Source organism: Propithecus coquereli, unplaced genomic scaffold, assembly GCF_000956105.1.
Source record: "Propithecus coquereli isolate 6110/MARCELLA unplaced genomic scaffold, Pcoq_1.0 Scaffold35, whole genome shotgun sequence".
Classification (NCBI taxonomy): domain Eukaryota; kingdom Metazoa; phylum Chordata; class Mammalia; order Primates; family Indriidae; genus Propithecus; species Propithecus coquereli.
This window is the reverse complement of record NW_012149174.1, coordinates 1,584,249-1,609,243: the sequence shown is the minus strand read 5'-3', so window position 1 is coordinate 1,609,243 and position 24,995 is coordinate 1,584,249. Positions and strand designations below refer to the sequence as shown.

The following is a 24,995-nucleotide window of genomic DNA, read 5'->3' as shown; positions in this document are numbered from 1 at the left end:
TCCTACAATTTGAAAATAAGTAAATAAATATTATAAATAAACAAAGAAATAAATCCCATTGTAATGAGCCTTACTACAGAGTAGTTTCTGCCTATACCAAAATAGCAGCTGCTTTTTCTCTGCCTCTGCATGGAGTGGGTCCCTTCACTTTAATGGAAATTCCTGATTATGTGCTTTCATCGACCACAAAAAAATCACAGCAATAGAACTGAAGGTGGCTTTTATATTCTTCACTCAAGTCAAATTTATTCAGCGCAGCCCTACATGTCTTTCTACCTCAAAATACCTAAATACCTCTAAAATCCAAATAAACTCATCAAAGTGCCATGGCACGAGATCCCACTGTGCCTCTACCGCTGCTCTTCTTTCTTGAGTTCAGAACTTCACCTCTTGCTTCACAGTTGGAGGCTGGGAAAAGGCATATTATTCCAAAGAACAGGTGACTGAGCCTTAGAGAGTTGATGAATTTCAGCAGACTGTCAGTATAGCACTTAGCACATTGTTGGTGCTCAAGAAATGTACGAAAAATTAAAATAGATTTTTTAATAGACTGACTTTGCTGTTACTGAGGTGTCCTGTGGGAGCTTTTAAATCTCCACTTTTGCAGAATTGTACAGCCATCCTTGGAAAAATTAACTGATGCAGTCTGGAATAGATTTTCCTTTTATATTTTCTGCCCAAAGGTGACTCTTAAACTCCTCCCCACTTCCCCAAAGTTAAATGCTTGGAAAATAGTATCACAACCTTCTAATGCCAGGCTAGTATTTTTAATCTTAGCACCGTACAGAAATGTGCAGTGCCTCCCTCTAAGTCCTAGGAAATTCTTCATATACTTGTTTTACAAGGTAACTGAGGCACAGAGGTTGCCTTCTGCCCAGTTCTTTGGGTAATGGAATGTCTTGTTTCCCTCCTTGCATTGACTGTGGAATCTCAGGGCAGCTCTGCTTCTTGTCAGATTTATTTGCCACACTTAGCACAGGCCACACAAGTGGCCTCTGTCAACTGATAAAAAGGAGGATCCCAGCACCCTTTTATGAACATTTTCCTCTCAACCTGTCAGGCTCTAAAATTAGGCAGGAGTTGCTGTCACCAGACATTCTCTGTGAAGGCTTGCCCTTTGCAGTTTACCTTCATCTTTCATATATGAGTACAGCCCATTACTGGTGATCATTGGAGCCCCAAATCTGAACTACAGCAAAAGATTGTTTTGGGGGAACTTAAATGGTTGCATATATTTGAGTGTCTTAATGAAATTGATTTTATTACTAACTGTATTCATCTCAAGGAGAGTAATCATTTCAGGGGAGACAGTTGATCCTTCCACAACTAATGTCATTCACTACAAAGAACACTGATGTTCCCTTCATTTGTTATTATTTGTTCCTCTGTTTCCTTTAAAAGCATGTATTTTTCTTTTGTTTGTTTGAAACCATCTTCACGTGTTAAGGCAGCTAGACGTGTATTCCATGACTGCCATCTTGTGCCTGAACACGCTTCCAGAGTTAAACTGCTTTATATTTGGTGGTGCCTCCGGAAAGTCACACTTGACAGTAGGAATGGGTCATTTCCGAGATTTTTAGATTGTGTACTTTATGTAAATGTAAATGTTTTCTTCAATAGTTTTAGTTTGTTTTTTTAATTTGAAGGATTCAGCTCAAGGATCTGCGAGCTCTTATCTGTTAAACGAACATTTGTTAGAATATGGTTTTAAATGTGCAAAATTAGAAGCCAATTTAAATTTAACTGGTTACTAAGAAAGTTGGAATTGCTTTCTTTATGATTCTCTCAAGCATTTTTTATTTCATTTATGAAGTGAATTGTATCTGTTAAGCCTTTTACAAATACTATTGATATCCAATTTTTTAGTAGAACGGCATGGCAAGACGTAGTGAGATTTTTATAGTTTTAATAATCTGTCTTCAAGATGATAACACTAATGGCTATGTGGAGAAGGATCACCTTTCTATGCAGACTCATTTTGCTAAAATAATAACAGCCACCCCTGTAACTGGAACATAGCTTTTGAAATGCTTGAATGAGTCTTCTTTTTAAGAGCATGACAAAAACAGAAAAGCAAATAAGTCATACCATCTCCAGCAGAGTAATATTTGTCCCCTAGATTTCCTAGAGACAGGTGGTCATTGTCTTGGGGAGAAAAAATGAATGTTTTAAATCCATGCCAAAGGTGCTAACAACATTTGCATGATTGCATCCAAGAAAGACATATATGAGGAAGTAATGGTTTGAAGTGAATTATTTTGTGATATAGTAGAAAAAACTCTGGACTGGAGACTTGAGAGACATTGGTGGCAATATTCCGTACACTGACAGTATTACCTTCTCTTACCTTCTTGGGTCTTATTTTGTCATTTGTCAGATAAGAGAGGGCTGCTAGGTGGATAAGGTCCTAGAGTGACAGCCTCTCTTTGTATCTAAAACATTTTAAAGTCCCAGAATTTGGGACTATCATCTTATTTTCTTAAGGCTGAGAAAAAACTAACAACAGCTTTGTTTACCAGGTGACACAATCTGGTGACTGCTCAGAAAGTTCTCTTCTCTTTCTTTATCAAGAAACTGCATGGGCTTCACCAAGAGTGTGGTTCCTTACAGCCTTGTTGTGCTTAATGTTCTTGGTTTTAGATGTGGAGTGACATTGTTATGCTATTGTGAGTCTCCAAAATGAAGAATTTAAGTTTTTTGTTTGTTTGACCTCTGTTTTTCCCAGTTTGGCAAGCCACAGATTTTGGAGCCAGGGCATTGCCTCCCCAGTGACAGTGGATCTCATCATATCTGTCATTGTAATTGGTCCTGATAGCTTCCCCCACCTTAGCCAGAGCTCCTTTGTCTCCTGAGCTAACCTGTGGAAGGCGATGGTGGTGCAAGTCTTCCTGTGGGCTAGATGCCCCAGCCTGGCCTTCCCCTTGATAATGCAGTAGGGAACCCCCATCTTCCAACACAGGGCAAGAGCACAACCAGCTGGATGGTATCCACATCTTGTGTGACCACCACTAGCTGAGCCTTCTTGTCCACCAGGGTGGTGACAGCATTAACCCCTGTCTTAAGGACTGGTGGTCTCTCAGTGGGGACATTCCCTTTGCTAGCAGCTTTTTTTTCAACCTGGGCCAATAGTCTCTGCTTCTCTTTGTCTCCAGTCTGTGCTTGTGGACCAGCATAAGCGATCAAATAGCTTTTTGGTGGTCCAAGGCCTGGGAGAACTGGTTAATCATGGGAGGCACTCTCAGCCTCTCACAGAGGATAGCCCTTTGTCACTGCAACCAGATGTAGTGGGGCCATTCGACAAAGCAGGTGTGGTCCCTTTGGGGCTGGGTGTCCTGTCCAATGCCAGAATTCTTGGACCTTTCTTGGACTGGGGATGGACTACCTTCTTGGCCTCCTGCTTCTTTACAACATCAGGGGCCAGGGATATCTTCTTCTTCCCAGCCACCCAAGATGCCAAAAGAATCCCAAGTTTTAAAGGAAAAGAAATGAAATTAAGGAAAGAAGCGTTCTTAATTTAGTGTTTACCTTGGGCCAAGTTAAACTGTGGCTTTGAATCACTGTGGTAATGTGTTTTTATTTACTGTTTTTTATTTACTGTGTTCCTGATGAGCACTTCGTATCCATAGTCCCTCTTATGAGATCTTAGGAGTGCTTCCAAAGACCACCTGTCCATTGTGGATTTTCTGGTGGTGCTTGTCATCTGTTAAAGCGAAAGGGGATGCGAGGTCACAGGCTCCTTGCTGTACTGGATCTAACGCATGACCCATTTGCCTTGTCGCTGACAGGAAGAAGGAAGACAGGGCCCTGTCAGATTCATGCTATGAGCCATTAGCTCTGGATGACAGATAGACCTTTTCTATTACTCAAGTGGGCGCCTATTAGATACCATCTGAGCACTTTGTTTTCCTCTCCAGGAAGGATCCCATAAAAGCTTTGGCATCCCATTGCAGAGCTGTGTCCACAGTGGGCACTATAAAAGAACGGATATGTATTGTCAGCTCTCTCATTGGTTACAAGAAAGAGAAAAAGAAAAAGGAAGTCTTTGGCTTTTTAACTTGAACCCTGAGTATTGTGGTAGCAAAAGCCTTTTGAATAATGGAAAAATAACACATAGATTTAAGCTTTGGCAACTGTCTACTCACCAAGCACGAAGGGCTCGTGTATTTTATATATATATATATATATGTATAAAAGACATAATTTTTATATGTTACTAATAATAGTTTAAGGTTCTAGTATTCCTACCACAGCTCTACTTTAGCAAATGAGAGGAGTCAGGGAGACTGTTGGTTATGAGGCTAGCGGAGTAGAAACTCTGAGCATGTTTGCCAATACAAGTGGGAGAGAAAAGACCTGGTTGTAAAAACAAAAATGATGACATGGATGTGGGGGTCTTTGGCACAGGATATAATCCTGAGGGTTGACAATCAGGTGGCTGGGAAGAGAGTGCTGCTATTAGTCCAAGGAAGAGTCCCAAGGAGGGCCATGTGCACGGGTGCATCGGGCGTGCTGACTTGGAGCTGCAGACAGCTCGTCCACCACGTGAGTTCACACACCCCTGGAGCTGAGGTGACCTTAGGGGCTTCCTAACCCACCCCTCAGGTGACCTTCAAGAACCACAGGTTTGGCTGTGGGCCTGCAAACGTGGACGTGGACGTCCTTTGCATAGAGTAGCTTAATGGAGCTCTAGGAGATAGCAGAGAGGGAGTTAGAAGAGAGAAGAGAAGACCAAGTATAGAAATTTGCAAAACAGGAGGGAGAGGAGCCAATAATGGATCAATTAGAAAGGTCGAAAAGAATTAGAGAAATAAAAAAGGACCAGAGAAATATTCCATCCAGGAAGCCAGGAAGCCAAAGAAGCAATTGCCGCCATATAGGGCTTGAGAAGGATGAGGCCTGGAAAGAAACCAATTCCAAAATGGCATTTCTGAACAGTGAGGGAAAGAGTAAGAACAGATTCTTTATTAAATGGTGTGTAATAGTTGGCCATTTGGGGAAAAGTAGTTAGACCCCAGACCATATGTAAAAATAAAATAAATGTGAAGGTGGGTAAAGATTGAAAAATTACCAGTTGAGTACAATGTATACTATTCAGGCAGTGGGCACTAAAAGCCCAGACTTCACCACTGCAGGATATATCAGTGTAATGAAAAAATTTGTAAAAATTTGAAAAAGAAAAGGCACGTGTAAGCCTACAAATATATAAATGTAAAAATTCAAAATGAAAAATTTAGGCAAATATTTTTATAACTTGAGGAAGAGAGTCTTTTCTATATAAGATGGGACACTAAAAGGGAAAACTAGATATTTGGATACATAAATATTAACAATTTCTTGTAGCTCAAGATACCACAAAGTTAAAACACAGGCAGTGTACTGGGAGGAAATATAAAGAAAGCATGACAGAAAATAGGTTACCCGTAATGTAAGATGAGTTTCTATAAACCAGACAGAAAGGGAACATAACACAATAAAAAAAGCAGGCATTCTTTGTTTTCCGAGGACAAAATATAAAATGACTAATAGATGAAAATGTTTGCAAATAAAAACACAAAGCAATAATGAAAGGGCAGTGTTTGCCTATTAGACTAGCAAAAATTAAAATCCATTTTAATGTCCACTGCTGTTGAGAAATGGACGCTTACGTAAACATTGTCATTATTAGGAGCTTAAGGCAATGAGCCCTTTTTGGAGAATTATTGTCAGAATCTATTGAATTTTTAAATGCACATACACTTTGACCTAGCATTCTCATGTCTAAGAATATATCCTACAGAAATGATAGCATGAGTATACCAGATTTATCTACAAGGGATTTGTTCCATCATCGATAACAGAAAAATAAAGAATAGTCTAAATACATGGCAGTGAGCAATGGTTAGATAGATGTGTGTACATCCATACAATGAAATACTAGGCAGCTATTGTTTTAATGTGTTACACTGGGTTTTTCACCCTACAAAGAATTCCATGGTATCTTACTAAGAGAGGAGTGGGGAGAGTAAGGTTTAGCCCTATATTAACCTGATCCTGTATATCAATATATAATAGTGGAGATTTAGCGTGCAGGGCAGACAGGGCCATATAGAAGGTTTGGTTTTGTTACATAGGACAGGAGAAATTTGAGTCTGTTATGCCAAAGAAAGGGAGAAAATGCAAAAGCAAAATGCTGTGAGAATTGGAAGAGCGCAGTAGTGGTGGAGGCAGTAAGGAATGGAACAAGGCTGGGCGATCCTGTCTCTGGAGTTGCAGAGGTTGAGTAAAGTTGGCAGAAGGTTTTTCAGGAGCTCCAGGCAGGTGGGCTCTATGAAGCTAGGCAAAGCCACGTGCAAAGAGTAAGGGATGCAAATGGGCAGTGTTGGGAATGGAAGAAAATGGAAAACACTGGAAGCAGCTATTCTGGAATTCATTTGGAGAGAAAAAAGATATAAGGAAGATTTAGGAAAGATGTAGGAAGTAAAAGACATAAGGAATTCATTTGTGGGGGATGGGGGAGAGACATAAGTTCAGAGCCAAGCTGAGTTCAAGTGTCATTAATTTGTAATGAAGTGAGTTGGCATTTCCCGAGTATCCAGCAGCTCAGGGGAGGAGAAGGAATCCAGTGGGTTAGGGTCAGAATGAGAGGAGTTCTGGCATTAGTGACATTTAAAGGGCTGTGCAAGGGTCCCAAGCTGAGCAAGAGACCCAAAGGAGGCTGGCAGCCAGAGAGAATATAAGAAACTGAATGTCATAGTAAATGTTTCAAAAAATAAAAATGAAGGCAGATACCCCAGGAGAAAGGAAATGAAAAAGGTAGTGAAAGAACAAATTGAGTCAAAAGGGGACTGTCATAGTTGCTTACAGAAGAATTTCAAATTCCGAGGGCCAAGGTATAGCCAAGGCGAATGGGTGTGTGTCATGCCGTTGGTCTGTCTCAGCAAACTTTAAGTCCCATGAGGACAGGGATTATGTAAGTCGTCTTCATCTTTACATCTCCAGGGCTGAGTGTGTTCCAGGCACATAGTAGACACACAGCAAACATTTGAAGGAGCCCCAGTGGTTAGGGTGGGGTGGACACCAAGGTCTTGACATTGAGACTTTTGAGCATGTGTAAGGGGAGGATGCTGGACAGGTAATCAATCCCATTGTTAAAGTCACTGAGAGAAATCGCCAGAGACATGGGTAGAGAGAAGTATAGAATCTCATATTAAAATTGTCAAGGATTGCGGGAAAATGACTGGTTTTAGTTGATATTACTTGGTAAGGATAGAGGGAGTGATAAAAGCAAATGGTGTGACTAGTTTTTTGAGCCCAGATCCACCCGCCACAGAGTATCTAGGATATGAGCTAAATCTGCAGGTTTGGTGGCTCCACCCCAGATCCAAGGAATCCAGATCTCTGGGATGAAGCCTGAGAAACTGGATTTTTAACAGGTTCTTCATAGATGCACAGGCCTAGCCAATAAGGTCCAAGAACCACTGGTGTAGACTCTGATGTGGAGCTTTTTGGCCAGGGGTGGGGAGCACATGGAAGCAAAGGGTTCACTAACTTCTCTGCTTAACCTAGCAAATCAGGTCAGTGGGAAAGGAAACAGCCCCAAAGCCTCTTAAAAGTTTTTAAGAAGTGGCTTCAAGAGGAAACCAGGTTTGGTTAAGTCAGAGCAGTAGAAAGTGCATGATGGAAATGCCTGGGCTGTTTTTAGTGACTATTTCTAAAACGTCCATGTGGATTCCTTCCATGGCTATCAAAAGACTCAGGGTTCAATTTGCCCTATTATTTAAGACTCAGGTTTAGGTTTAGTATCAGTTGCTATTCCATAAATGGGGATGGCAGAGGATACTGCTATGTTTGTGTGCACGTATACACCCATAGAGAGATTTAATAAAATATATATATACGCATGTGTACATCGCATGTACAGGCAAACATTGTTTTATTGCGCTTCGCTTTATTATGCTTTGCAAATATTGTGGTTTTTACAAATTGAAGGCTTGTGACATGGAGCAAGTCTGTCAGTGCTATTTTTCCAATAGCATGTGCTCACTTCGTATCTCTGTTATATTTTGGTAATTCTCACAATAGTCAAACTTTTTCATTATTATATCTGTTAGTTATGGAGATCTCTGACCAGTGATCTTCGATGTTACTATTGTAATTGTTTGGGGGTGCCACTAACCACGCCCATTATAAGACAGTAAATTTAATCAATAAATGTGTTCTGACTGCTCCACTGACTGGCCATTCCTCTGTCTCTCTCCCTTTCCTCGGGTCTTTCTAGTCCCTGAGACACAACAATATTTGGATCAATTAATAACCTACAATGCTGCCTGAGTGTTCGAGTGAAAGGAAGACTCCCACGTCTCTCACTTTAAATCAAAAGCTAGAAATGATTAAGCTTAGTGAGGAAGGCATGTCAACAGCAGAGACTGGACAAAAGCCAGACCTCTGATGCCAGTTAGCCAAATTGTGAATTCACAGGAAAAGTTCTTGAAGGAAATGAAAGTGCTCTCCAATGAACACACAAATGATAAGAAAGTGAAACACCCTTATTGCTGATACGGAGGACGTTTGAGTGGTTTGGATAAAAGATCACACCAGCTACAACATTCCCTTAAACCAAAGCCTGATCCACAGCAAGGCCCTAATTCTCTTCATTCTGTTAAGGCTGAGAGAGGTGAGGAAGCTGCAGAAGGAAAGTGTGAAGTTAGCAGAGTTTTGTTCATGAGGTTTAAAGGAAGAAGCCATAACATCAGAGTACAAGGTGAAGCAGCAAGTGCAGATGGAGATGCTGTAGCAATTTATGCACAAGATCTAGCTAAACTCAGTGATGAAGGTGGCTACACTGAACAATACATTTTCGGTGTAGATGAAACAGCCTTCTATTGGGAAAAGATGCTATCCAGGGCTTTCATAGCTAGAGAGGAAAAGTCAATGCCTTGGCTGCACAGGTGCAAAGGACAGGCTGACTCTCTTGTTTGGGGCTAATGCAGCTGGTGACTTTAAGTTGAAGCTAGTGCTCATGTATCATTTCAGAAATCCTAGAGCCCTTAAGAATTGTGGTAAATCTATTCTGCCTGTGTTCTCTACATGGAACAACAAAGTCTGGATGACAGCACGTCTGTTTATAGCATGTTTTACTGAATATTTTAAGCCCACAGTTAAGATCAAGTGCTCAGGAAAAAAAAAGATTCCTTTCAAAAGATTACTGCTTGTTGACAATGCACCTAGTCACCCAAGAGCTCTGATGGAGATGTACAAGGTTAATGCTGTTTTCGTGCCAGTAACACCACACCCATGGATCCAAGAGTAGTTTTGACTTTCAAGTCTTATTGTTTAAGAAATACATTTGGTAAGGCTATTGCTGCCATATGTTGTGATTCCACTGATGGATCTAGGCAAAGTAAATTAGAAACCTTCTGGAAAAGATTTGCCGTTTTAAATACCATCAAGAACATCCATGATTCGTGGGAGGAAGTCAACATAGCCACATTAACAGGAGTTTGGAAGAAGATGATTCCAACCCTCATGGATGACTTTGAGGGGTTCAAGACTTCAGTGGAGGAAGGAACTGTAGATATGATGGAAATAGCAAGAGAACTAGAAGTGGAGCCTGAAGATGTGACTGAATGGCTGCAATCTCGTGATAAAGTTGAATGGATGTCAGAGTTGCTTCTTGTGGCTGAGCAAAGGAAGTGGTTTCTTGAGATGGAATCTACTGCTGGTGAAGACGCCGTGAACATTGTTGAAATGACAACAAAGGATTTGGAATATTCCATAAATTTAGTTGATAAAGCAGTGGAGGGTTTGGGAGGATCGACTCCAATTTTGAAAGAAGTTGGGCTGTGGGTAAAATGCTATCAAACAGCATTGCATGCTACAGAGAAATCTCTCATGAAAGGTCGAGTCAGTCAATGTGGCAGTCGTATTTCAAGAAATTCATTGTCGTATCTTAAGAAATTGCCACAGCCTCCCCAACCTTCAGCAGTCACCACCCTGATCAAGCAGTAGCCATCAACCTCAAGGCAGAATCCTCCACCGGCAAAATGATTATGCTAAAGGGTCAGATAACCATTAGTAGTTTTCAGCAATAAAGTATTTTATAATTAGGGCATGCACATTGTTATTTTAGACATAATGCTATTGCACACTTAACAGACTATAGTATGGTATCACTGTAACTTTTTTATATGCATTGGTAAGCCAAAAAATTTACATGACTCGCTTTATTATGATACTTGCTTTACTGCGATGGTCTGGAGCCAAACCCACAGTATCTCTAAGGTATGCCTGCATGTTTATTTCAGGACTGAAGTAGCCTTCCTGGAAGGAGTCCCTTGCCCACAATAAAACCGTCTTTACAGTGCCCTTTCACTTTTGGACAGTGTCATTGTTACTGTTCTAATGTTAAAATACCGACTTGAAGCATGGATATATATTTTTGCAACTACTGGCATACAGGGGGCTTTGTGCTTTTGGTGATATTCTATTAGTAAAAGGATGCTTGTGTCCTGGAGCCAGATGAGAGAGCCGCAGGGCGGCTCGCAGGCATTGGAAATCTTACAGGTAGTACCAAGAAAAGTGGTATCAGAGGAGGATGTTGTATTGTCATGAAGCATTGAGAGAGCGTTTTGGGAACCGATGGGTATCTGAGCGTCAGTGGTGGGGAGAGGTGCATCAGTCCAGCTGGGTGAAAAGCAGGGTGCACCAGAAGGGGCCAGCCTGGGGAGGGTTGAGCTAGACGGGGATTTCAGACTAGGTGGGAAGTTGGAGGGTAGCTGGAGGGAACACCATTTTTTGAAAAGACTGTTCAGTGAAGGCAGCATCATATTGAGACAGTTTGCTCATTTGCTCCTTTGATGCTTTTGCCTCTGTGGTTATGGTGCTCCAAATTCTTTCCAACTCTTGAGTTGAAAGCCATGAATTTTAGCTCATCAGTCCCAGCAATCCCTTGAAAGTTGTTCTCTTAGTCTGCATTAACTGGTATGCACCCACATAGTTACACTTATTAGTGGGTGCTAACCGGCACTAACAACTTTAAATAAAATTATATGCCCTCTGATAATTTTGAACTTGGCAGAGTATTCGCCATGATTCCTAAACTTCCAAATTTGCATATATTTCTCTCAGTCTTTCTCCCCAAAGTCAGAAACCGAAGCTTTTTGTGCTGCTCTTTCTTGGCAGGTTTCCAAATACTACAGACTCGCAGGCAGTGACTCGCAGGGTTCCATGATGCCTGTCCCTCAGTCTGCATCCCTGCCCACTCTCCCCTTCCCGTCCCACGTTGTTTAACTCCAGGGCAGCTTTTGGCACCTCTCTGCAACAGAACTATCAAATACTACCTTAGAAAGCTTTGGATATAAACTGGCTCTGGGTCACAGTAAGTGTAAAGGCTTACACTTCACATGTGGGTCAGCAAGCACATCTGAACTGGGGCACCGTCCAGGTGTCAGTCGGGGTAAAGACACCAGGTTTGCCCAGAGAGGAAGCTATTTACAGCTTGTCTGTCTGGGAGAAAGTATTACCAGCTTTTTGTGGCTTATCACTTATTCTATGGCTTATCACTTATTCTATGGCTTATCACTTGAATAGCACTTAATGTTCCTTTCCGCATCCTTTTTCTCTTAATCCTTTATCCAAAAAGTAAAGAATATGGAAATGTTGACTGTGAACTTGACCGAGGTTACCCAGATTCGGGAAGGTTTTATGAGCATTAATTGTCGATACTGGAGAAAATGTCTTTGACCAGGAGTAACAGGATTTCTGTGTTGTTCCTCATCAACTCTCTAAGCTGCTTTGTTGTTGCTAACATTTAATAGCTGATCATAGAAAAATGTGTTGAGCATCTTAATTAGAGAGGAAATTGAATATAAATTTGTTTTCTAGAAAAGAAGCCTCCCTAGATGGAGTTGCTTGGCAAGATGGCCAAATCTGACTTTCCAGTGCCGAGAGGGATGAGAAGGAGCAAAGGAGGGAAAGCCTGTTCTCTCGTGTGCCTCGGGAAGGTGCTGAGAGGTGGCCTGATGGCTGCATTTGGGAACAAAGTGCTGAGACTGAGGGCAGATAATCGACCTGCCAAGGTCATCCAGCTAGATAGTTGTGGAGTGAGATTCCGGTTCAAGTCTCCCTGTGTTCAGACCCAGGTTCATTTCCCTGTTCCACATCATCTCTGTCAAAACCTAAAGGTGCTTCACCATCCAATAGCCCTTTATAGGTACTGTGTTTTCATTGTGCTACTGTACGTCTTCAAGAAAGTATTTAGTCTTTATTTTTCCCGTTTAAAAGCATGTATTTACTAAGTAATGCTAAATGTAAGTGTTCTGCTTTCTTTTCTAGATTTTCTACCCTAGCAAGGATGGTACAAAGATTCCAATGTTCATTGTACATAAAAAAGGCATAAAACTGGATGGTTCTCATCCTGCTTTCCTGTATGGCTACGGTGGCTTCAACATATCTATCACACCCAGCTACAGGTAAGCATGGGACACTCTTGGAATGTTGGAGTGTATTTGATCTTCTCCACAGAGTGGGGAGAAACCAGAGACTGGTCTGCTAAGTCATGTTTTTCTGATACACGTAACTATGTATTTCTTGTTTGTTGTTTTCATAGAGGGGCAAGATTATGTGTTGACTACCTGGATTTTTTATCAGAACTGTAGGATCATCACAAGCTAATCTTGGAGAAAATGTCCTCAGTGGAATAGGTTAAGAACTAGATATTGAGGCTATCGATGCCTGGCTACAGAAGATTAGTATCAGTCAAGGTCTTGAAGAAAGGGAGCTCCTGTCTTTGTTATTTGCTGCCACCCCACTATCCTCAGTATTATCTGAGAGAGTGATTTTTTAGCTAATGATTATGTTTTTCTTACCAGCACAGAGCCTTAAAATAGACTGTCTTAACATGCATCCATAAATATATTTTCTGTACACTCTATCCATCCTTTTTAAACTATTCTACACTCATTGTATCTGTGATTATTTCCCAGATAACTTAGGGAGAAAAAATCTACATTTATGTATTTGCTATTGTTCAGATAAATATCATCTCTCAGATATTTGTAAACTGGATTTTAATATCCCATTTCTAGTATAAAATGGAATTTTCTTTGAGCATTTTTAATAAAAACAAGGAGTTTCCCTGTTTTTAGACCCAGGCTTATTTCACTGTTTCACCAGCAAGACTAGCTTTAAGCCAGCTTCTAAATAGAGCCCCATATGAAGTCTGATTCACAGATTCATCCAGGATCTTTTCTATTTGGGAAGAGATGCATGGTCTGGTGACTGCCAGGACATAAAATCAGAGTAGATGCAACCAGCTGTCCCAAAGTTGAATATAAGAAAACTGGTGCTTTGAGCACTCAGTATCTATGCAGGCTCATTATTTTAGAGTTAATGAAGCATGAAATGTGGTCCCTGCCCTCAAGTGGTTTATAACCAAATTGTGGGCTACCTTGGCCATCTGACTAAAGAGTTTGATTTTATCCTTTTGTTAATGAGGAGCTGATGAAGGCTTTTGTGTAAAACCACGACGTAGAGTATTTTCAGGTTTGTGTGGCATCATTGTATGAGTAAATTGAAGGGAAGTAGTTGGAAGAGTGCTGTTAATGGTGGCTGTTCACTCATCCTTCATTGGCAGTGCCATATCCCAGGCATGACCCACAGATGGACTTCCCATCTCTTTCCACAGCTTGCCAGGTAATGAGATCTCTTCTCTCATTAGCGTATCTATGTGTAAAACCATACGCCATATTTATTCCTTGAGGCTATTTGTCTAAAAAATGAAAATCTCAGGTAGAGTGACCTTGGGCCTTGAAAAAAACAGAAATATAAATAATAAATAAAAATGCAAGCCAGTACATATTGGTTTATTAGATTAACCTACTCCTTACAATAAAAATAAAATGTGTCATTTGTTACTTTTTATCACTGGAACTGCTAAAATTACAGACTGGAGTTTCAGGTCACACTGGTGCTTGAGTGTAGGGGCAGTGAACACATCCTTCATCAGTGAGTAATGTGTAAGCGTTTTGCACTGTAATCAAGCAATGTAAAAAACATTGGGCTCCTATTTAGATGATGCTACTCATAGAGTGTTCTTGGGGGATGCTTCTTTTCTTTAGATGGAAGGAAATGACATGGTCTTTACTAGGCAGTTAATGGAAACTTAACCGTTTTTACTGTTTCCCAGTGTTTCCAGGCTTATTTTTGTGAGACACATGGGCGGCATCCTTGCGGTGGCCAACATCAGAGGAGGTGGCGAGTACGGAGAGACGTGGCATAAAGGTGAAGTATTTCCTCCGCAGAAACTCTCGTCTGACACGGTCAAAGCCGAGGCTGTGCCGATCCTTCCTGTTGAATGAGGGGGGTTAGGAGCGGGGAGCATTTTGGCTAGACAGATGAGTAAGGATATTTTCAAACACATTGCAGGCACCCCCTTTAAAAACTACACACTCTTTTCACATTTTATTTTCCTTCATCATCTGTTTATTATTACGAAGTACGTATTTTTCAGAAACATTCCTCATAGAGAATAATCAAAATTATTTTTTTTTTTAACAGTGCGTGGGGTGCATTTTTAATGATCACTGTCAGAAGTGAGTCTTGGGAGCTTTTTGGTATTTGTCTCCTGTTAGCCTTTTACAGTTTAGCATCACTTGCTATCTTCAAACAGACTTCAAAGCAGGTCATCTCCTCTTGAGAGAAAAGAGCAGTCTCGGCGCTTTCTGTTCCTAGTGTGGGCAGCCTCCCAGCATCGCTGCTGTGACCCTGCCGGGGTCTTAGACACAGGAACACAGTCGTTTTCTTTTCTGGCTTTATTCAGTCTCTATTCTCTGGCCTTCTGGAGCATGTATTCTAATTGATTAGAATTCAACTTCATACCCCAGATGGTCACAGTTTTTTTTGAAATGATCATCTTTACTTTAAAGCCCTTTCCCTCCCGTTTCTTTGTACGTGGGGTACCCCCTCTCCTAGGCTTTGTGATCTAGAATCGAATTCATAGACTAAGCAGTGCTCTGAAGAGGGTGTTCTTCACTTGCCCTGGTCCTGTCCGTGGGAGGATGTGGGAAAGCACCTGCACCTCCACCGGCTCCCTGCTTTCCCCCTCCCACCATCAGCCGTCATTTTTAACAAGACCTTCTGGGATGCAGGCAGCCACCGGTGCTGAGGGTTGTTCAGTGACTGCAGGCAAGAGGGGCATTCTGCAATAGGAACATCAGAGACCACCCTTCAGATCTGTACCTCCACTTAGTCTCCACCCTCCAAATCTGAAACCTAAGGCTCTGATTTTCTATATGAAATCAAATCAGCAAAGATGAGGGCAAATGTGTAAAGAGATTTTCAAAGTACCTGTTAGGTATCAAGGTACAGGAAAGGCCTAGGCCACCTGACCCCAGAGCATCAGGCATGCACCCCAAGCTCTGACCCCAGACTATTCAAAGTGCACCTTAGCAAGAGCGAGTGTTCCTGGCCTGTGCGCCATCGGGGGCAACTTGCCAGGTGTCTTCCTTAGAAATTGTTGTCATTGTATTAGAAATCGCATAGAATTCATTGTATATTTTTGACCTGATATGAGTTTAATTACACTGAAATCATAATGTGAAACCATGATATTAAAAGATGACTGATAAAAGAATAAAATTTCTGCATATCTTATGTTTGATTTACATCTCAAATTCATACGCCAAGTCTCAACCACTTGGCCAGGCGCGGTGGCTCACGCCTGTAATCCTAACACTCTGGGAGGCCAAGGCGGGTGGATCGCTGAAGGTCAGGAGTTCGAGACCAGCCTCAGCAAGAGCGAGACCCCCGTCTCTACTAAAAAATAGAAATGAACTGGACAACTAAAAATATATATATAGAAAAAATTAGCCGGGCATGGTGGCGCATGCCTGTAGTCCCAGCTACTCGGGAGGCTGAGGCAGAAGGATTGCTTGAGCCCAGGAGTTTGAGGTTTCTGTGAGCTAGGCTGACGCCACGGCACTCACTCGAGCCTGGGCAACAAAGCGAGACTCTGTCTCAAAAAAAAAAAAAACAGTCGTTCAACCACTTGACTCACCTAATTTCCTATTCAGATTACAAGCAGCTTATATACTCAAACACATACCCATGTGCACTGACCTCTGATCCTGCAGCCCTCTCCTCAAAGAACTAGATTCTTTGCCATAAAACCCTCTGGTCATTAGGCACCCACCATGCCCTGATAGGGAAGAGTACCTTTGGTACCATTCTGCTGTCTTTTTCTCATCTTTTTATTAATTATAGAACCAACTTATTGTTCAAAGCCTTAGGAGTAGGCTTGTTGGAGCGTGACTAAGGCTAACAGGTGACTGACTTGTGTTTAGACTGATTAATAAACTTTTTCAAAATTTAGGCCATGAGAGGACCAGAAATGGACCTTTTCCAGTAATAGCCTAGAATATGGAATATTGATAAATCTGAATTCTATTATGTTAATTGAGTTTAAAATTTAATGCTCTTTTAAAAATATAGTCATAGACCCAAAATATTATTCTTCCTGGAAATTAAGTAATCCTAGCTATTCTAATTCACGGATAATTTCTTATTAACATCTTAATAACATTTGTTTTGATATGAAAAAATTTCTTCAGTAGCACTGCTTTATCTTTAATTGAATTTCCACAGAAGTGGTTAATCTCAAATATCTAATTAGATCTGTGTCTGCTCTTTGTTCATTTCAGAGGCAGTTATTTAAGCCATCTGTTCCTTTGAGGACTTGCTTTTGGCCTTTACTTTTCGACATTCCAAGGCCCTGCAAATGTCTCTCTCTTCAAGAAATTTCTTTGGTTTAGTACATTGGAATGATTTATGGATGGTAAAGCCCCGATTCTCCGGGGAGACATTTGAGATCTTCCATTCAGGAACTGAGAAACCTGGTGTGGTGCTCTCCTACAGCACTACCTCACCACCCAATTCCCACTGATTCTCTAAGTTAATAACCCCGGGCAAAACTGGAGAGTTTATTCCTCTCCATCACTTGCCCATTTCAGACCCCTGCAAAGGGGCAGGGCGGGCAGCATGCCTCTGCAGGGCCCATCCATCTTCGCAGGGAGCAGAAGCGCCAGGACCCCAGCACCAGCTCAGGACTGAACCTTGCTGGAGGTCTTGCTTCATTGTTTAAGTTCAGCTTCCCAGAATACAGGTTCCTTTTGATAGCATGCTTTCATCATCACACTCTCTCACATAACAGGTCATCTGTTCCCTTTGGGGCATTTCTCATTGAAGTCTGAGGAGCTTTTAGAAAAATACAAATCCAGCATATGGCTCAGCAGTTGTGGTATTGATGATAGATTTCCACAGTGCATAACAGAATTTACATTGAGGCATTTCTTTAAATATAGCATTAGCCCATTGTTTTTAAGTGGTTTAAGTTAATAGGTAGTTGAAACTATGCCCTAGCATCATTTGAATTCCCTTTAGGTTAAACTTATTTATGTTTTGTTTTGTTAATTAACTATCTTTCACTTTGGCACATTGTAGGTGGTATCTTGGCCAACAAACAGAACTGCTTTGATGACTTTCAGCGTGCTGCTGAATACCTGATCAAGGAAGGTTACACATCTCCCAAGAGGCTGACTATTAACGGAGGTTCAAACGGGGGCCTCTTAGTGGGTAAGAACTGGATTTTATTCACTGTACTTACGAGTTAACACTCTTGGGTTTTCAGATCTGCTGTCTGTAGGCAGCTCTTGATTTACTTTGTGGATGGGAGCAGTGGTACAAAGAGAGCAAAACCCATTTGTATTTGGGCATCTGAAAAATGACATCATGAGATAGCTGTACCCTCATCATACTGCCCCTACACACAATAGCATGAAAAGGATCTCACCCCACTGCTGCGCCCTTCTCCCCACTGCACTGTGGGCTGGACGGAGATCCTCCCCACCACAAACTGGATCCACAGGCTCCTGGGGTTCAGCTAGCACAGGACAGAGCCTGACAACCCCTCTGATTATATTTGTCAGAACTCATGTGATGTGCTCCTAGCACATTTGTTGGGTGCCTGTGCTGTGTGCTGCTAAATGCTGTGGGTACAGAGAGAGAAATCATGAAAAAAAAATGAGGCACACACAAAGATGGACCCACAGTTTAAGAGTAATGAAATAGTTAACAGTAGTTGTTCACATCAGTAGTTCACACTTGCCGAGTACCGTGTGTCCCAGGCCCGGTGCCAAGAACTTGACGTGCACGCAGCCTTGCAAGCTGGACACTTCCACCACCCCTGTTTCACAGAGGACGGCTCTGGGGCACTGAGAAGTTGAGTAGCTTGCCCAGTGTCGCACAGCTGGCCAGTGGTGGTGCTGGGGTTTCAGCACTGCGATTTTGGATTCTGCTCTTACAACTTACCTACGTGGCACTGCCTCTGAGTAGCTTTTCCTAATTTTTGATAGCGGGTGAGCCTGAACTTTGCTTGCTGGGTCCCACGTCCAATGTCATTAGGATGTGAGGGGCCATTGTACGTGCGTAGAATAGCACATACAGACTCAACTTAAAAAACACGTGACATTTTGCAGGAGGTGCGGGGTGGATCCCCTGGGGACAGCACATTGATCCATTTGTCACTGTCTTTGAAGCATGCTGAGGCATGTCAAAACCTGAAATCCTATTTTTACTCTTTATCCCCAACAGAATATTGCCTAAAAATATATTTTTTCCCATGGAGGTAAAATATGGATGTCCAAAATATTCATTTAAATTCAGAAGGTATTGACAAAATTCTTGAATAAAAAATTTGATCTATTCATTCAACAACTATTTTTTGAACACCAAGAAGTGCTGGGCATTTTTCCAGGTACTAGGCATATGTTAGTAAACAAAACAGACAACATCTCTACCCTATGGCGCTTTTGTTCTAGTTGGAGAAGGCAGATGCCCAGGCCAGCGTGGGCTTGGGGTATTCAAGAGTGAGGACGCCCACATTTGTCGTGGGGCACAGTGAGTGAGGCGGGCACCGGGAGATGGGCAAGAGGTGGGGAGACAAACCCAGGTGGGACCTCACAGCCAGTCTGGAGGACTTGCTTCCCTCTGCGTGAAATGAGAAGCCTTTGGGGAGTTTTGAGCAGAGAAGTGTTATAATTTGACATCTCTCGTAACAGGATCACGCTGGCTGTCACGTGGGAGTAGACAGGAGTGGGGAGGCAAGGGCAGGAATAGAGGGGACCAGCTAGGAGGCATCTGTCCTGGCACAAGAGCAATGGCTTGGACCTAGGATGTGGCAGTGGAAGTAGTGAGAAGGGGTCAGATTCTGGATATATTTTGAATTTGAGCCAACGGAATTTACATATGGATTATATGAGAGACAGAAGAACGAAAGGTGAATCCCGGACTTAATGGGAAAGGACATTGAAAATACCATCTCATTTTGTAATGGGCAAATTACATTATAATTTACTGGTTCACCTGATGACATTTTTGGAGTTTTATAGTTAGGAATTGGTTTATGCCTGTTGATAAACCAGGTGCCTTAAGAAACCCGCAGTGTTGGAATTTCCCCATCAAGATGCTGGGATGTTTATTTTTAGAAGTACAGATTTCAGAATCCCACCCTTCCCACACCTGAGTAGGAGAGTCAGGGACTCCAAGGGTAGGGTCCAATATTATTATTAAGCACTGAAATCAAAATTGGGAGTAGAAACTTATGATTTTTGGCATAGGCAGGAAAAGTCAGGGTCTCTTGACTAACTCCTAGTTGTGCCAGCTTTGACGTTACTTCCTCCCTGACTGCTGTACGCTGGGTTAGGCACCCAGACACCCCACGCCCGTAGCAGCTGAACTCTCTCAACAACCGTGATCGCCGCACTGTATTGTAATTGCTTGTTCACTGCTTTATCTTTCCCCCTAAATTTAGTTTTATTCACTGATACATCCTCAGGCCTAGTGCCAGGCACATGGCAAATATTCAATAAATATTTGTTGAATAACCAAAAAAAATTATTGAAAAATAGGACAAGAAGATGTGCCAGTATTGGCTGTAGCCCTCAGCTGTTCTTTCAGGCCCTATTCTGCCTTGGGCTGGTTCTAGGATCCTGAACAACCTCCCTCATCACTGTAAAAGCAAGTGGGGGTAGGAGCAGGGGACACAGGTCTTCCAGAAAGTCCTTCGAGCTTATCAGGTAACACTCCCCCAAAGTTCTGTCCCTGATGAGAACACCCCTTGGACATACTGGAAGAGGTAGGGAGCTTTGGGGCGGTTGTCCTTTAAGAATAAAGGCAGCTAGGGTTCTAGAAGCATTTAGGTGTTGCTGTGTAGATGCTTAATGACAGACTGCCTCCCTTTTCTTTCTAGCTGCTTGTGCAAATCAGCGTCCTGACCTCTTTGGTTGTGTTATTGCCCAAGTTGGAGTAATGGACATGCTGAAGTTCCATAAATATACCATCGGTCATGCCTGGACCACTGATTACGGGTGCTCAGACAACAAACAACACTTTGAATGGCTTGTCAAGTAAGGTTTTAATTTATATTGATATATACATGGTAATGATTCGATATCATAATATTGAACACAGCTATTCAACAGGATTAGTGATTGATGCTTTGTCCCCTTCAGTGTTTTGTAGTTGTATAATTTACTGCAAAACTAGGAGAAGAGATGGGAATACCTATCTGCCTTCCTTGTTTTAATCTGGTCTTTAACAAAAACAATTAACGAAGATGTGATAGGCAGAATTCTGAAAATGGTCCCCAAGATTCCTGTGCCTGGTTATTCAGTTCAAACACTGATCTAGGTACTGCTGTGAAGAGACTTTGCAGATAAGATCAGCTGATTAATACCCTTAATTTTAAAATGAGATTATTCTAGATTATTGGAGTAGTCCCAATCTAATTACATAAACCCTTAAAGGCCAAGCACATTCTCTGGCTGGAGTCAGGGATGCAGAAGGAAGGGAGGTCAGAGAAAGTGGAAGCATTGCTGGCTTTGGAAATGGAGGAAGGGAGACCTCCCCCAACCAACAGCCATCAAAGAAATGGGGACCTCAGTCCTATAGCCTCATGAAACTGAATTCTGCCAACAAGGTGACTGTGGAAGTAAATTTTTTCCAGAGTTTCCCAATAAGAGCCCAGCTAGGCAACACCTTGATTTTGGCCTTGAGAGGCCCAGGAGAGCAGAGAACCAGCCAAGCCAGACTGCTGCCTTACAGAGAACTATGAGATAAGCCTGTGTTGTTTTAAGCTGCTAAATTTGTGGGTTATGTTACTGCAGCAATCAAAAATTAATACAAAAAGGTATTATTATACCTTATCAATATATGGGATTGCCTTTTCTAAATCAAGAAATAAGGAAGTTTTTAAAAAGAATATATGCAAGTACAATTAAACTTATTTTGTGCTCTCAGTGTAAGTGCATATGCTTGAAACTGCAAGTAGCATTATTGAAACATCATACAGCATCCTGTCAGGGTGGGGACCGGATGTCAGGTCCGTGTCCCCTGGTTCTTGGTTCCCAGTACTGAAGAATGGTTAGTGATACTGAGTCAACATAGCAAATAAGCAGACCAAGCAAAGGGCCAAAGTTCATTAAAGCATGGTACGTTCCGGAGAAGGAAAGGGTCAACCCCTGCAAATGGAGGAGACCCTGAATTTAACAAGATTTCTCCCCTTTATGCTGATTCCCTAAGTCTATGTTAAGTGAGGGGCAGAGTATTCATGATTTTTTCTTGGAAGAATGATGAATCCTCCCCTTTTCTATCCTTGTATGGCAAGTTCCGAGGGTTGCGATGGTGTTTGTAAACTGTTATGGCACTGGGCGGGGTGGGGGGGGGGCACGTGATTTTTACTGTGTTAATGAGGGTAAGGTCACTTGAGAGGATACTGTCACCTTACTTGTATGCATGCTCCAGGACCCTCTTTTGTGGCCTTGTTCATATCTCTACTTTGTGTCCTTTCTCCCTCTTTCTGGCTTTTCAGTCCTTGGAAGCCCCATCTGATCACTTTGTTCCCCTAGTAGACAAAACATCTCCATCTCTTTCTCAATGGAAACCTCTTAGACAAAGCATCTTGTGTTCCCCTTTCCCCTTGTCCCGACCCAGCATTCCCTCATTTGCGTCCCTCAGCCACTTTGGCAACAACAGCGAGTAAGTGGCAGACATTTAAAGGCTCTTCACTCTCTCTGCTTCCCACATGTAAGGGTTTCGGGATCGTCTGTCAGCAGCTGGAGGAACGGCCCTCGGACCGGCACAAGAAGCCTGTTTCCATCCTCTCAGTGAACTACAAATTTTGATAAAAATAACTAATTTCTCAAGTCTTTTTCTTTCATTTTATCTGCTTTTTATGGCTAGTTAGCTCTCTCTTGAAATGCAGTTAAAATAAATTTTTTTAATTGAATACTTTCAAACTACTAAATTCTGTTCTCTAGGGGAAAAAAGTTCACTCTGAAAGCTATTACTTTTAAATGCTCAAATAGCCTCATTGTATTTGTCAAGTTAACTTAGAGAAAATGTGTGCCTAGGGAAATAAGTCCTATTTAAACTCATTTGAAAATACTGAGTTAGTTATATATCAAGGGCAACAAAATATTAGATGAAACTTCCAAAATCAATTCAAAAGCAAAAAAAAGTTCTAAATATTTTTCTCTGATATTCCTCCATCAGTTTCCAAATCTTACTGTCACAGGGCTATGTTCTGTTTACCTTCTGCTAGTAAAATGAGCATGGAACGCAGGCCACACGTTAACCAGAAAGGGCCTTCCAGGGAGCCCCTCAGCCCAGCCCCTACCCCAAGTACGTCCCACAGAGCACCATCTAGATTAAAACATGTTGCCCCAAAACAGAGCTAAATATCCAAGTTTGGGAATGGCTGGGATAAATAAAGCCTAACGGATTTTTTTTTTTTTTCTACAGAACTTCTCATGTTGCATGTGACTCTCCGAGGGGAATATTGTTAATGGGGCAGGGTCTCCCAAACTTGTGTCCCGGTAAAACTAACCCTTATTCAGAGAACTGGGGTTGGTCAAAAACCACCCTGAAATGAGATCAGAACACAGATCCATTCTCACTCCCCATCTTATCTACTGGGAAACAAATCCCAGAATATTTTAGCCTAGACTTGCTTAACAGAACAGAATTTTTACTATTTTCACTATTTACCTTTCAAAATAAAACACTACCTAAAACAGGTGATTATATTAATATTGACCACTTTGAAAACATGACACCCATATTAGAAAAATGTAAAGAAAAAATATCCTGATATTTCTCACTTAACTATTACAAATCACTGTTTCATTCAACATTACTTTTATTCTTAAAATCCTTTTTGTTAACTTACCCTAGAAACATGCCTTGTACTTCAGAAAGTGCCTCCTCCACTTTCTCTCCATTGGCCAAAAGCAGTTTCTTCCCGCTGCTCTGAGAGCCACAGGAGGGCTCGGCCGCCCATCCCAGTTCCTCGGTTTACAGACGATGGACACACGCTCTTCCTGAGACTGCAAAACTGAGCCTGAAATAAAGGCTTTGTAGACATTAAAGGGGCAGAAACTGCCGTACACTGTAGATTTTGAGTTCTTCAACAAAAGGCTTGCAGTTAATTATACCTACACTCAGTGGTTTATAAAAACAATCATTAGTCCACTGTGTAGCAGTGAAAAAGTCTAGGGAATATAAAAACATCCAACTCAAGACAGTAAGTGTGCATATAGTTCGAGTGATTTCAACAACCTCTGAGTTTGTTTCTTACACAGTCTTCCAAAGTTGGAACCAAATAGCACAGCTCACCAGTTTCTAGGAGCCCTTGCCAGTCACGGCCTGAGAGAGGATGCAGGCATAATCTGGGGGTGGGGGGGTCACTCATGTGCTAGTCAGCTGCAGTCCTCGTTGCTCGTTAGGGCAGTAAACTCCACGAGTCCCCATGCCACGCCAGTTCACGTGCTTTACCAAACAACTCTGCTTTTTCTATCTAGCCTCACGAAAGCACCTCTGCCTTTCAGATATTCTCCGTTGCACAACGTGAAGTTACCGGAGGCAGATGACATCCAGTACCCATCCATGCTGCTCCTCACTGCTGACCACGATGACCGTGTGGTCCCACTCCACTCCCTGAAGTTCATTGCCACTCTTCAGTACATCGTGGGCCGCAGCGGGAAGCAGAGCAACCCCCTGCTCATCCATGTGGACACCAAGGCAGGCCACGGGGCAGGGAAGCCCACAGCCAAAGTGATAGAAGAAGTCTCAGACATGTTTGCATTCATAGCACGGTGCCTGAACATCGACTGGATTCAGTGAATGGAGTTTCCTGCTCCCTCCAGACAACTACAGAAAACCTCAAGGGCTTTTCTCACCATTCAAACCGAGAAACCACTGGACATAATGCTTCCCCACAGGAACACTATTCCTGCATTCACAGACTACAGTTGATCAGAACTGCCATGGGAATTTTATCTTTTTTAGGCTTTTCCTTTTTAGAAAGCCCTTGGCGTTTCTTTTTCCACCTTTCCGGGCACATTTTTAAAAAAAAAAGCATGTTTGGATAAATAACTAAATGGCAGCAAACATGTTGTGAATATTAGATTACCGAATTAAGTGTTGTAGTCAGGCATACTTCATATATAGCACCTCAATGAAATTTGCTTCTATAACCATAACCTATATATCTTTAAATAAATGTGAGACATGTTCTCATGAAAGACTTCTTTGCAACAATAATAAATCTTATTTAAGAACGGGAGCCTTTATTTCCAGTTTCTTTGTGTTGAGGGGCAACTCCAGAAGTGAGGTTTTCTCATGAACAAAGCATGTCAGCTTTCTGCAAAAAGTTAGTTTCTATACAGTTAAGTCATAGAATGTTAGCACTGAAAAGGAGTTCATCTATTCCAGCTCCCTTGTCTAAGAATGATGAAGCTATTAGAGGTGGCTCACTGTCTTCAATATTAACCACTCAGTTAGGTGATAATCTAATCTGAAGCTTGGTTTGGATGGCTACTAAAATTCAGTGGATTGGAAAATTCAGATAATTCACCTATTTGTGTATTGGTTTTGGTTATGTGGAAATCAGAGTTCCTTGGATA

At 41.8% G+C, this 24,995-nt stretch overlaps 1 protein-coding gene and 1 pseudogene across 1 annotated transcript in view; one reads left to right on the top strand and one right to left on the bottom strand.

Annotated features, from left to right (window-relative positions):
- Window positions 1–24,650, top strand: part of PREP (prolyl endopeptidase) — a 148,161-nt gene extending 123,511 nt beyond the window's left edge. Inside the window, exons 11-15 of the mRNA XM_012651230.1 lie at window positions 12,313–12,449; window positions 14,165–14,259; window positions 17,476–17,607; window positions 20,282–20,438; window positions 23,919–24,650. Of these exons, the coding sequence (XP_012506684.1) occupies window positions 12,313–12,449; window positions 14,165–14,259; window positions 17,476–17,607; window positions 20,282–20,438; window positions 23,919–24,213 (816 nt within the window). The 3' untranslated portion in view covers window positions 24,214–24,650. The remainder of the gene's footprint in view (window positions 1–12,312; window positions 12,450–14,164; window positions 14,260–17,475; window positions 17,608–20,281; window positions 20,439–23,918) is intronic.
- On the bottom strand, window positions 2,637–3,673 carry LOC105815862 (annotated as a pseudogene).
- Window positions 24,651–24,995: the final 345 nt, after the last annotated feature.